The sequence below is a fragment of the Pan troglodytes genome, chromosome 13, assembly GCF_028858775.2.
Source record: "Pan troglodytes isolate AG18354 chromosome 13, NHGRI_mPanTro3-v2.0_pri, whole genome shotgun sequence".
Taxonomy (NCBI): Eukaryota; Metazoa; Chordata; class Mammalia; order Primates; family Hominidae; genus Pan; species Pan troglodytes.
This window is the reverse complement of record NC_072411.2, coordinates 70,857,264-70,870,750: the sequence shown is the minus strand read 5'-3', so window position 1 is coordinate 70,870,750 and position 13,487 is coordinate 70,857,264. Positions and strand designations below refer to the sequence as shown.

Below are 13,487 nucleotides of genomic sequence, written 5' to 3'. Positions count from 1 at the left end.
ACCGCGCCTAGCCAGGCCTTGTTTTTACAAAAAAAAAAAAATAATAATAATAATAATAATAATAATTGGGAAGAATTCCAGAGGGTGAAGCCCAGGAAAGCCCATATCCATGTCTTGGAAATGCATTGAGACACCCAATAGTTTTAGAATTGTTTATAGTACATTCAAGGCATTCTGCTAGTCTGCAGGGAAGAGAATGACAGGCCACAAATTCTCTGTTTAAGGAGGTTATTTGACAAGAGAAGAATCCCAAAGTCTGATCAATTTATAATTCTACCTAAAATTAGGCCTGGGAGTCAGAGTCCACTGTTTGCAGGTAGACACATAGCCTCTTTGTTTTGTGTGAGATGACAGAAGTTTCATTATTAGACTTACGACTTTTAGGTAGGAAGGGTAAATAAGAAAGTGAGGGGAATCACATTTGCTTTGTTAGCTATTAACATTTTAGAGTCCGGGTGCAGTGGCTCATGCCTATAATCCCAGCACTTTGGGAGGCCAGGGCGGGAGGGTCACCTGAGGTCAGGAGTTTGAGACCAGCCCAGCCAACATGGTGAAACCTTATCCCTACTAAAAATACAAAAATTAGCCAGGCATGGTGGCACACGCCTGTAATCCCAGCTACTCAGGAGGTTGAGGCAGAATTGCCTGAACCCAGGAGGTGAAGTTTGCAGTGAGCCGAGATCATGCTACTGCACTCCAGCCTGGGTGACAAAAGTGAAACTGTCTCAAAAAAAAAAAAAAAAAAAAATAGAAAATGTTACTTATTAGACCCACGCCAATCGAGTTGGTGACTGGTGGTTTTACAGAGGACAGAAAGGTTTAGCAACTAAGCATTGTTATAGAAGGCTGGGTCAGGCAGAGTATTCAGGGAGATTCCAAGGCCATGTGGGGGCAGTGTAAGGCTGCTGGGTATGTGCCCAGGGGAGTTTGGGCTTTGATGGAGATGGCAGGTGTCCAAGACAAAATTCTTCCCATCTTTTTTTTTTTTTTTTTGTAAAAACAAAGCCTGGCTAGGTGCGGCGGCTCATGCCCATAATCCCAGCATTTTGGGAGGCCGAGACGGGTGAACTACCTGAGGTCAGGAGTTCAAGGCCAGCCTGCCCAACATGGCGAAACCCCGTCTCTACTAAAAATACAAAAATTAGCCAGGCATGGTGGCGGGCGCCTGTTGTCCCAGCTACTCAGGAGGCTGAGGCAGGAGAATCGCTTGGACCTGGGAGGTGGTGGTTGCAGTGAGCTGAGATCATGCCACTGCACTCCAGCCTGTGCAACAGAGTGAGATTCCATCTCAAAAAAAAAAAAAAAGAAGAAGAAAAAGAAAGAAAAAAAAAAAAAAAAAACAAGGCCTGGGCATTCATCCTTTTATCCAGGGAAGTCCAGTTCAGTTGCTCTCATACCCACCATCCCAACTCCTCCATCCCACAAAGAGTACCAGCAATCATCTTTCATGAACAAAGCTTTGGAGAAGTTGGTGGGTAACATGACCATAGGGAAGAAGAAAGATGGGTATGTCTCAAGGCCCTTGGCAGTGCAAGAGAGGTGAGAATGGAGTCACAAAGATCACTGGGTTCTCCTTGCTCACCTCTTGAAATTCCTACTGGAGCCCATTGGCCTGATTCAGTATGGTATTCCTCTATATCCCTGTGTTGTTAATTCATCTATGGTATATGGTGATTAAAATTATTTTAAATTTCTTTATACTTTTTATTATGATAAAATTTACATAATATGACATGCCATTTTATCCACCTTAGGCATCCATTTCAGTGTCATTAAGTGCATTCACATTATTGTGCAAACATCACCATAATTCATCTCTAAAACTTTTTTCATCTTGCAAAAGTAAATCGTACCCATGAAACAACTTCTCATTTCCTACGCTCTGCATCCCCTGGCAACCACCATTCTACTTTCTATCTCTACAAATTTAACTACTCTTGATACCTCTTACAAGAGGAATCATACACTACTTGTTCTTTTGCATCTGGCTATTTCACTTAGCATAATGTCTGCAAGCTTCATCCATGTTGTAGCATGTGCCAGAATTCCCTTCCTTTTTGGCTGAATAATATTCCATGGTATGCATATACCACATTTTGTTTTTTGGTATATAGTCATTTGAACACTGCTTGTAAATGAAAGTAGTAAAAGGCTCAGGCAGTAACTATGAACATCTGTGCCAATCACATGCAACTTTAGCTTTTGTACCAAGTGTCCTGACATTTGGATTGGAAGCCTGGAGCCATGCCCCCATGGCAATCTTCTTAGTTGCCTCTGAAGCTGCCCAATTTTCATACATCAATGGGAGTCAAATGGATTTGTTTACGCTGGCAGTCCCCTGAGGCTTTCACAAAATTGCAGGCACCAGTCATTTGAATGTGGCCGTCTGCCCTTCTGTCTCCCAGATAAAGGATTAAAGACACAGAATAGCCTATCAAATGTTTTGCTTCTTAAAAGGCAGAATTGATATGCCTCTTAACAAATATGTAAAACAAATTCTGCTCTGTTGTTTGGATCTCCTATGTGACAATCTTCAAAAAGAGGAAGTCCTTACCCTATAGAAAAAGATCTAGAAATCAGCTCTTCTGTTTTAGCCTATGAGCAAGAGACAAGAGAAAATAAAAGCCAGGTTTTAGAACATATTGCATCCCTAGTGGGCAGGTGTTTCTTTACTTTGACAAGTGCTGAACCACTAGCATCAATCTGAGACTAGAATAACCAGTGTTCCTTAGTGACATGGTAATGCTTAACAGATTTTAATTACATTTCAGGGAAATCATTAAAATGATCTATGTTTGCTCATAAAAAGAGGAGGAAATAAATTCCACTGTGCAAAGGAGAGATCCATATCTCATTTAATGATTTGTTGCTTTCTATTATCTTGTTCTTTTTATATAAAATAGGTGGTAGAGAAACAAGATACTCTGGAGGACCTCAAACTGTCCTCTTGAGGTTCCACAATAGTATATATGAACAAAGTGTGGTCAAGGAGTTATCCAGAAAGATTCAGATTTCAGCAGATTTAGAGCCTGTCTGGGGCCCAAGCATTATGACAATTCGTTCTTCATTCGTTCCTTCCATTTCTTGCTGTCCTAGCCTTTGGGCTGGTACTACAGGAAGAAGTCAAAGGGATTTTGTTTTCATTTAAATGACTCTCATAGAACTGATAAAAGAAATATGCTCTTTCTAGAGCAGGGACTCTCAAACTTTAGAATATCTAGACCCCTCTTTATAATCATTCAGAGGCTCTGATTGATTTAGAGGCTCCCAGGTCTAGGGAGGTGCTCAGGAATCTGACTTTTAAGCACCCCAGGCTCTTTGAGACATTGTCCTAGGGCCACAGAGGCCCACAAAAAAATACATTTTAAAATCATAATTCTTCCACCCAGAAGTGACTGCTATTAACATATTGATATATTTCAGTCTAGGTATGTGTATATGTATGATTTTATCTTCTAGTTATCTATCAAATTATTCAAATTTGAAATTCTGTTTTTTCCACTTAATCGTACATGTGAACAGTTTCCCGTGCCATTAGTCTCTGAAAATACCACTTTATTTCATAAGCATCCATGGTGCAGGCGTGTTTATTCACTTAGTCATCCCTTTAATGTTGGACATTTGGGATGTTTGCTGCCTTTAACATGTTTCAAATAGAAATCTGTGTCTGGTTTGTCAGCTACTTCCTCAAGACAGTTTTATAGAAACGAAATTACCTTTTTCAACAGAGTCCTAGGAAAGAATGAAGCCCTACTGTCCTGAGGCGTCCATTTTATGTAATGAGTTGTCATTCGTCTCATCTAGAGTGGGACTACTCAAGTGCCATCCTTGGGAGAACTGAGAAAGCAGCCACTCGAATCATTTTCTGTGTTCTGGGATTTAGAGGAGGAACACTGGTTGAGAAAGGGAATATTTTTAAGGCTCTTGACACATATTGCAGATGGCTTTTAAAAATAATTCCTTGAGTAAGTACTTCAGTACCAAGCATTTGATTCTTTGTAATTCTTGGTAGTATGGTTATTATTGTGAAAAATATAGGTTATTTCTATCATCTGAATTGTTTCTTCTTGGAGGGTAGGATGTGGCTAGAATACAGTATGATTGTGAAGTCATAAGACTAATTTTGACATGTGGTTTGTGGAATTGGTTTCATTACTTATAGTCACATTTGAGGCTTTACAATATTTCTCACAGTATCTACTACACTGCCTTGAATGTAGTTCAATGCATGTTCTCTGAAGGAATTTGTAAATCCAACCTGTAGAGTAAAAAGGAATAAGAGAACACTTCGTAGGACCCTAAAATGAATTTTTATATTCAATTTGTACAGAAGAATGGTGAAAGAATGGAGAAAAAATGAAACTGAGAGACCCTAACTGTCCCATTTCCATCTCTCACACTTATAATAAAATTCCTCTTTGAGTCAATTCAGGCTGTTTTTGTTATATGTCTTCATGAATCTAACATTTGACACTTGAGTGCCATAAACATACACAAAATATGGCATACATAGAGTAATATGTGAGTCAATGACCTGCTGGTATAGACTGAGTATAAACAAGCCCAGGAAATACCAACTAAGGGCATCATTATTGAGGGTTCAAGTGAAGCAAGAGTGACTGGACAGAAGTCGTCTCACGTTGTGGCTAATGGGCTTGAGATGGCTCTCAGGAGGCAGGAGAGAACTCAGAGGAAGGTGGGGTAGGAGAAGCTGTATGAACTAAAAAGGACACGGACTGAAACACTGGTGGCCTCCAGCATAGAGGTAGCAAAAATCCAGGATACAAGAGGGGAGAAAGAAAATGCTCTTCCTCAAGGACATTATGATGAGTAGATATTCCATGTGCCTTGGATTCTAACAAAAAAAAAAAAGAAGAAAAAAACTAAACTAGGTCTTAAATATTTTTAGAGCTGAAGTTGAAAGATGCCTTTTGAAATGTAAATGAATGTATACCTTGTTACCATCAGGAAGACTGTAAGAAAAGATAATTTCCATGATGCTTCAACATAAACACTGGGAATGCTGAGAAGGGGGAGTGGTGGTTGTAGGGGAAAGATGTAGAGGATCTTAACAGGAGGAAAGGAAACTGAGATGAAGGAGAGGCGTAGCAAGAGCTTCTGATAATGAAGATAATCATAGCCTTCCCTAACATATATTGAAGAAGGCAAGCTAGTTATCAGCTACACCAGGTAGGACCCATTTATCTCCCATTGCTGCGATGTAGGTAGAAGGGTGATGAGGATAGAGACACTGAGGTGAAATATTTTTCTCATAGCCCTTGAAGGGTGGGTGCCTGGAAGATGGAGTGGGAGCAGAAATGTCTCTCCCATCTCCTAACAGGGCCATCCAAGGAAGCTGACCTCAGTGGAAAGACCACGGCTTCATCAGGAAGTGATGAGGTGAGGTGAGGCAAGATCAGAGCCCAGGTTGCAGAGCCAGATTTCAAATGAATCAAGTTAGAATTTAAATCCCTGACCTTTTCTCATCACCTTCATCTAAAATCTATCTAGCATAAACAAGGAGAGTACCAGGAGCTTATGTTCAAAGGTGTAAATTAAGGAATTTTTTTCTCATTTGTTCCTCTCTTTGACCCAAGTTTTCATCTCTAATTTCCCCTTTCTTCTCTAATTCTGCATCTATCTTGCTCTGAGTGGTTGAATTGCAAGAGATGTAAATGCAGCCGTTGGGTTTCCGCCTGCCATATAGCCTTTGCTCTCCCAGTTTTCAATGGGGCAGGAGCATAGTGCAGAGGTCCAGGCTGAATCTTTTTTTTTTCTTTCTTTCTTTTTGAGACGGAGTCTTGCTCTGTCGCCCAGGCTAGAGTGCAGTGACGTGATCTCGGCTCACTGCAAGCTCCGCCTCCCGGGTTCACGCCATTCTCCTGCCTCAGCCTCCCGATTAGCTGGGACAACAGGCGCCCGCCACCACGCGCGGCTAATTTTTTGTATTTTTAGTAGAGACGGGGTTTCACCGTGTTAGCCAGGATGGTCTCGATCTCCTGACCTCTTGATCCGCCCGCCTCTGCCTCCCAAAGTGCTGGGATTACAGGCGTGCCGCTCAGGCTGAATCTTAAACCATCTCAGGCTCATCGCTTCATCTTTCCAGCCTCAATGTCCTCATAATGTCATGATTAATACAAAACAGAAGCACATGAATGTGCTTAGCACAGCCTAAAAGAGGAGCACTGAGCACCAAGTACTTGTTCCAGGCTGGCCATGAGATCATGGCTTTCTCCCATCGTATCTGCTTTAAACATTTTTTTTTAAACTTAAAACAGGTGGGGAAAAATAAAACCAAAATATTCATGTTCTTACTCTCCAGAATTGATAGTTATTTAATTTGGTCATATTTATGTAGAGCCTGGGGTTGTACTGCTTCACCAGGGGCCGTGCATAAGCTGCGTGGCTGTTTCTGGCAGTTCTGTTGTATTCCCACCATGGGCTCCATTTCTGCCACTGAACACAGGGACAGTCTCCATGTATAAGTTTACAAACACACACATATAAACTCAGTATAGTTTGCGCATGACTTTAAAAGAATTTTGATTTACACAGATTGTGTAAGTGGTATATTTCTTTTCCTCAACATCATGTTTTTCGAGGTTAATTCATGTTTAAATATAGTTTTAATTAACTTTTCATTGATGGATATTAGTTCACTTTCCAAATGTGAACATATTTGAAGAGTAATTCTTCTCTTGATGGGTATGAAGATTGCGTACAGTTTTTTCTCACATGCAATTATAAACAATTCTGCCATAAACATTCTTGTGCATCACTCTTGGAGTACAAATGTACATTTTTCTGTAGGATATATGCCTAAAAAGGGAACTGCTGCAGTAAGTATATGCTTATTTTAGTTTCACTAAATATCATTAAATTATTCCCCCTACAGGGGTACAATAATTCTTGTTTCCTAACATCCTTACCAACACTTGATATTGTCAAGTTCTAATTTTTGCCAAATAATCTAGCATTGTTTCATAGGTTTATTGATGATTTTGATTTCTCCTTTTGTGATGTGCTTGCTGACATATTTTGCCCATTATTATCAGATAATTTGCCACAATTCCTTCTTTATGTGTCTACTTTTGCCACTGAGATGTACACATCTCAAGAATTGAGATGTTACTTTATTCAATGCTCTGTATCTCCAGTGCCTAACACAATGCCTGACCTCCATAAGCAATCACTGTATGAGTCATTGCTCATGCCTAAAACTAATTTTGAAGCACCTAACACTTAAGCCTTAATTTACGCTTCACTTTGACAGCACTTTTTGAAGTTAGCTGGGTGCTATCCTGTCCACTAAGAATTAGGAGCAGAAACTCTGGCCAGTGAAATTCAATAAATTGTCACTGGTAATTGTATCCATGGAGAAATGGAAACAATGAGAGGAAATGTGGTTTGTCTAAAGTCACAATATGTGTGATGCTCATAGCTAAGACAGAGGGCAGGTCTTGTCACTGTAATCTGACCTCCATCTTCAAGGTCACACAAAGCTCCACAGAAGAAGAAAAAAATGTGAATATATAACTTACCTGGTAGCAGTTCTCTAGTGTGTTTTCCCATTTCAGTCTGGTAGAATAACCCGCCATGTTTTTTTGGTAGTAATTTTCATCTTCCTTTTCCAACTTTTCAGTTGATTTTGTCAGTTTATTGAGGAGCTAATGTAAAACATCAATGTCACACATTTACTAACACATTTTTGAAAGCCCTTTGTAATTCCATAGTAATAATTATATGTGGCTCAATGATATGTTTCTCACCTCTCACGTAGAGTCATAAACAGTGACTATAGTTGACAAAATGAAAGATCTTTATAAGAAAAAAAGGCATGGCCAAACCTGAAGGAAACCCAAGGGCCTTCCAGTATGATTCCCCCAATTTTACACATGAGGAGATTGAGACCCTTAAATAGGAAGTGATTTGTCTACACTCACACAGTCAAGGAGAAGGTCAAACAACACAGCTTTTGAGAATTGACAGTACAGGTCAAGATTGCAATTGGCCAATGAATCCCATAGTCTTATCTGGTAAATCTTTTGGGCTCCTGCACTTCTTACCAGGTTAGGTAGAGACTTGTGGAATCATACAAGTTTTAGAGCTAATTTTTAGAATGAGTCTGGCTACTGTCCTATCTAGCGATATTATTTTACTTTTACTATATAAACCCAGAAGTAGAGCTTTGGAATCAAACTTCCAGGATAAGAGTCCTGGTCCTAGCTGCAAACAAGTTACTTAACCTTACTGAGCCACAGTTTTCTCATCTCTGTGATGGGGATAGGTAATTAATACATACCAGGTTGCTTTGAGAATTCAGGCACATCTTGGGACTCAGAAAACAATACCACAAAATCAAGGCCTCAGAAGCAGCCTCAGAAGTAAAAGTTTCTCTCTGACCTTCTTCTGCCCTCCTGTCTCTCACTCCCATTCTCCCCTGAGGCTATTGCTAGAAACCAGAATCCCTCTTCCCCAAAGAAGGTCACAGAAACCAGAACCTCTTTTCTCCAAAGCCAGCCATAAAATCTAAAAATATTAGTCTCACTTTCCCCCTGCCTTTCTGTGTGAAAACTGTCCATAAAGAAATTATCTGACCTACCTTGTCTGACTGTAGATCATAAGACCCCTATTCCAGAGAGGATCCTGCCCCATTCCCAGCAGGAAGGAAGGCTGCACAGAGAGGCCAAGAAGACTCCAGAAAGACAGCCTTACTGGGTTTCCCCACACAGTCTATTAGCATTAGATTACACCCCTTTTGTACATAATATTTGTACATGGATGTCCGTATTTTGTTAAACCTAAGCATAAACATAGACAAGTTCCCCTGTATATTTGGAACTTCGTTCTGAAGGCTCCCATGTCACATAAAACTATGATCAAATACATTTGTATGCCTTTTCTCCTATTCATCTGTCTCTTGTCAGTGATTTTCAGCCAAACTTCAGAGGGCAAAAGGGAAGATTTCCCTTGGCCCTGACATAGGTAACACAGATAAGGCAAATGGCACACTGCCCAACACCTGGCATAGCACTCAAAATTTAGTGAGTGTAATTATTGCCAGTGAAAAGCCTGAAATACATGCCCAATGTTCACTGCAAGTTATGGACAGCTTGATAAGATGGTTTCCTCTCATCCTGCTCCCCAGTGATCTGCTCCCTTACAAAGAGCCCCCCTCTTGCCCATCACCAAAATTTGTCATTCTGATTACTAAATCTTCTGGAAAATCAGTGTACAGTAATATAAAACTCCCTGGGCCAGGGTAGCTGAAACTGACTCTCAAAATGCCCAGACAAGTAATTTCATGTTTCTGAGAAACAAAGTTGGATTGCATGAATTATTCTCCAACTTTATATATATATATTTAAAGCATTCAATATCTTTCTTTTTCTTTTCTTTTCTTTTTTTTTTTTTTTTTTTTTTTTTTTGTTTTTTTGGAGACAGGGTCTGGCTCTGTCACCCAGGCTGGAGTTCAGTGACAGAATCATGGCTCACTGGCTCACTGCAACCTCCCTGTCCCGGGTTCAAGCAATGCTCCCATCTCAGCCTCCCAGGTAGCTGGGACTAGTTTTTGTATTTTTTGCAGAGATGGGGTTTCACCATGTTGCCCAGTCTGGTCTCCAACTCCTGGGCTCAAGCGATCTGTCTACCTCAGCCTCCCAAAATTTTAGGATCATGAGTGTGGGCCATCGCACCCAGCCTATTCTCCAACTTTACTCTATTTAGAAATGACCTGAAATGCTTGTAAAAATTGCAAATTCCAGAATTCTACAAGTAGCAATACTTATTTCATACATCTGTAGTGGGATTAGAAAATCTGAGTTTTGACTATAGCTCCCCAGATGGTTCTGATGCAAATGGTCTTCAAACCATTCTTTAAAAAACATCAAAGACCCGCCCCCCCCCGACTTAGTAGTTTAGGATTTTCAAGGACAGAGACAAAGGCTGTTAAAATGGACTCTCTCTATTTAAGGGCATTTTGACTAACCTTATAATCATGAAAAACATTCATCCAAAATGTTGAACGTTAATACCATTCACTTTATTATTCCAATTGATATGCAGGCTATACAACTGTCCCCCAGCTCTGATGCGTGACCTACACAGGACATACCTGTTTTTTGTTGTTGTTGTTTTTTTTTTTTTTGAGATGGAGTCTCGCCCTGTCCCCCAGGCTGGAGTGCAGGGGCACGATCTCAGCTCACTGCAAGCTCCGCCTCCCGGCTTCACGCCATTCTCCTGCCTCAGCCTCCTGAGTAGCTGGGACTACAGGTGCCCGCCACCACGCCCGGCTAATTTTTTGTATTTTTAGTAGAGACGGGGTTTCACCATGTTAGCCCGGATGGTCTCGATCTCCTGACCTCGTGATCCGCCCGTTTCAGCCTCCCAAAGTGCTGGGATTACAGGCGTGAGCCACCGCGCCCAGCTGACATATCTGGTTTTGTACCAAGTTTAATGAACCACATGTGTCTGTAGAAACTCAAGCTTGTGAACATTAACCTGGCAACAGTTCAATGCAAGGACTCAAAGAGAGTCATGGTTATACTCTGCTAAATCATTGTCCTCAGATTCTTACTGAGAATGCTCAGCACCCCAGGAGTGAGAACTGAGTTGCTTTTGAGATCACCATTAATATTCATCAGCCTGCACTATAGAGCTGTGGACTAGAATTTTCTGCTCAGCAAATTTACAGCAGATAGTTCAAGTATATATATGAAAGAAGAATGTATACTCATATACACACACACACACACACACATATATATATATATATATATATATATATTTTTTTTTTTTTTTTTTTTTTGAGACGGAGTCTCGCTGGTTGGCCAGGCTGGAGTACAGTGGTGCGATCTCGGCTCACTACAACCTCCGCCTCTCAGGTTCAAGTGATTCGCCTGCCTCAGCCTCCCGAGTAGCTGGGATTACAGGCATGTGCCACCACGCCCAGGATTTCACCATCTTGTCCAGGCTGGTCTTGAACTCCTGACCTCAGGTAATCTGCCCACCTCAGCCTCCCGAAGTGCTGGGATTATAGGCCTGAGACACTGCGCCCGGCTGTAGACTCCTGTATTCTTACTTAAGGAACTTCTCAGAAACCTTTACTAAAATTTGTCAAAGATTGACTTCTTTTCCTTTCGTCCCTTTTTTTGCTCTTGGGACAAACATCACATTCATTTATTCACCAGACATTGAGGGCCTTCCGTGTGTCATGTGCAAGGCTTTAGGAATAGAAAATGGAACAAGACAGGCTCCCTCTCTAGTCAGGGACCCACAGACCATTACCATCTTGTGTGCTGATAGAATTATGTAGGTACCACTGGAAGGACATCAAGAGAGGCATCTAAACTAGCCTCGAAATTAAAATGACATTTAAGCTATAATTTGGCTCATAGTAAGTGCTCAAAAATCGATCTCCATATGAATAAAACTAAAATGAAAGTAGGAGTTGGTGAGGCAAAATAGTATGGCAGGATACAGAATGATATTTTTTGGTGAAGTTGGATCACACAGCTTACGACGGAGAATGGGGAGAGGTGATGTTGAAGAGATTGGCAAGGTTCAAGTCAGGAAGGGTCTTACAGGCCACATGAAAGAGTTTTTCCTGGCTGGGTGTGGTGGTTCACGCCTGTAATCCCAGCACTTTGGGAGGCCAAGTCGGGCAGATCACTTGTGGTCAGGAGTTCGAGAACAGCCTGGCCAACATGGTGAAAACCTGTCTCTACTAAAAATACAAAAAATTAGCTGGGCATGGTGGTGAGTGCCTGTAATTCCAGCTACTTGGGAGGCTAAGGCAGAATTGTTGAACTTGGGAGGCAGAGGTTGCAGTCGGCCCAGATTGCACCATTGCACTCCAGCCTGGGCAACAAGAGCAAAACTCCGTCTCAAAAAAAAAAAAAAAAAGAGTTTTTTTTATTTATTCTGAAGTCATTGGGAAGCCTTTGAAGGCTTTCAAAAGGAATGATATACTCAGATTCGAGTTTAAGAAAAGTCAGCTTGGCTTGTACATGGGGAATAGATAGGAACAGGCAACACTGAAAGCAAAGAGACTGATTTGTTGGTTACAAAAAACCAAGCAAAAGATGATTGCGGCCTGAGAGAGGATGTCAGCAGTGGAGATAGACAAAAGCAAAGATATTCAAGAAGTATTTGGGGCTGGGCACGGTGGCTCGCGCCTGTAATCCCAGTATTTTGGGAGGCCAAGGTGGGCGGATCACTTGATGTCTGGAGTTCGAGACCAGCCTGGCCAACATGGCAAAACCCCATCTCTACTAAAAATACAAAAATTAGCCAGATGTGATGGCGCACGCCTGTACTCCCAGCTACTTGGGAGGCTGAGGCAGGAGGATCACTTGAAACTGGAAGGCGGAGGTTGCAGTGAGCTGAGACTGTGCCACTGAAGGATCTGGTTTGAGTTAGAATTGGGAGGATAGGTGGGTGATGATATTCAAAGACACAGAGAACACAGGAATAAAGATTATCTTTGGTAGAAAAAAGTGATGGTTGGATTTTGGATATTGAGTTTAAGGAGTCAGAAAGCAGTTTACAGACTGGTTTGGACTGGAGATATAAATTTGGGTATTGCCAGCATAGATACTGTAGTTGAATCCTTGAGAATATACTTATTGAGTATGTATTATTTATTGAGTACCTGATATCACGAGTACTGTATCAGACACTGGAGAGACAATGGTGAAGAGAATAGAGTGAGGCCCAGAAGAGAAATCTTCAGAAACTGCAATATATAAAGATCAGGCCAAAAAAGGGAGCCCATAAAGAAATCTAATTTAAAATTTACAGAAAGTAGGAGGAAAATAAAAGCATTAGTTGTTACTAAAGTTAAAAGAAGAGAATGTTTCTAGAAACGGGAAATAAACAATGCTTAATACTTCTGAGAAGTTAACTAAGGTAAGACTTGGAAAGTACCTGTTAGCTTTAGCAATGAGAAGACATTGTTTTCGATGGCAAGAACACTCTTAGTGGAAAGATGGGGAAAGCTTGATTAGGGTGATTTGAAGAGTGAACAGAAGATGAGGAAGTGGAAACAGAGCAGATACCCCTTTCACTAAGATATATTGTGACCGGGCGCGGTGGCTCACGCCTGTAATCCCAGCACTTTGGGAGGCCGAGGCGGGCGGATCACGAAGTCAGGAGATCGAGACTATCCTAGCTAACTCGGTGAAATCCCATCTCTACTAAAAAATATAAAAAATTAGCTGGGTGTGGTGGCGGGGCCTGTAGTCCCAGCTACTCGGGAGGCTGAGGCAGGAGAATGTCATGAACCCGGAAGGCGGAGCTTGCAGTAAGCCGAGATCGCGCCACTGCACTCCAGTCTGGGCGACAGAGCAAGACTCCATCTTAAAAAAAAAAAAAAAAAGATGTTAAAAAAAATGTATTGTAAAAAAAAAAAAGATGTATTGTAAAAAGGAGACATGACAATATCTGGAGAGGAATGTGAGACCCCATAAATAAGTGTTCCTGTAACT

General features: G+C 41.2%; 1 protein-coding gene across 15 annotated transcripts in view; it reads right to left on the bottom strand.

The window, feature by feature from the left end:
- NOSTRIN (nitric oxide synthase trafficking) overlaps positions 1-13,487 on the bottom strand; it is a 78,546-nt gene that overhangs the window by 14,308 nt on the left and 50,751 nt on the right. For all 15 annotated transcript variants that reach the window (XM_054679101.2, XM_009443641.5, XM_054679100.2 and 12 more), the window contains one exon: positions 7,542-7,667. In XM_054679101.2, coding sequence (XP_054535076.1) covers positions 7,542-7,667 — 126 coding nt within the window. The remainder of the gene's footprint in view (positions 1-7,541; positions 7,668-13,487) is intronic.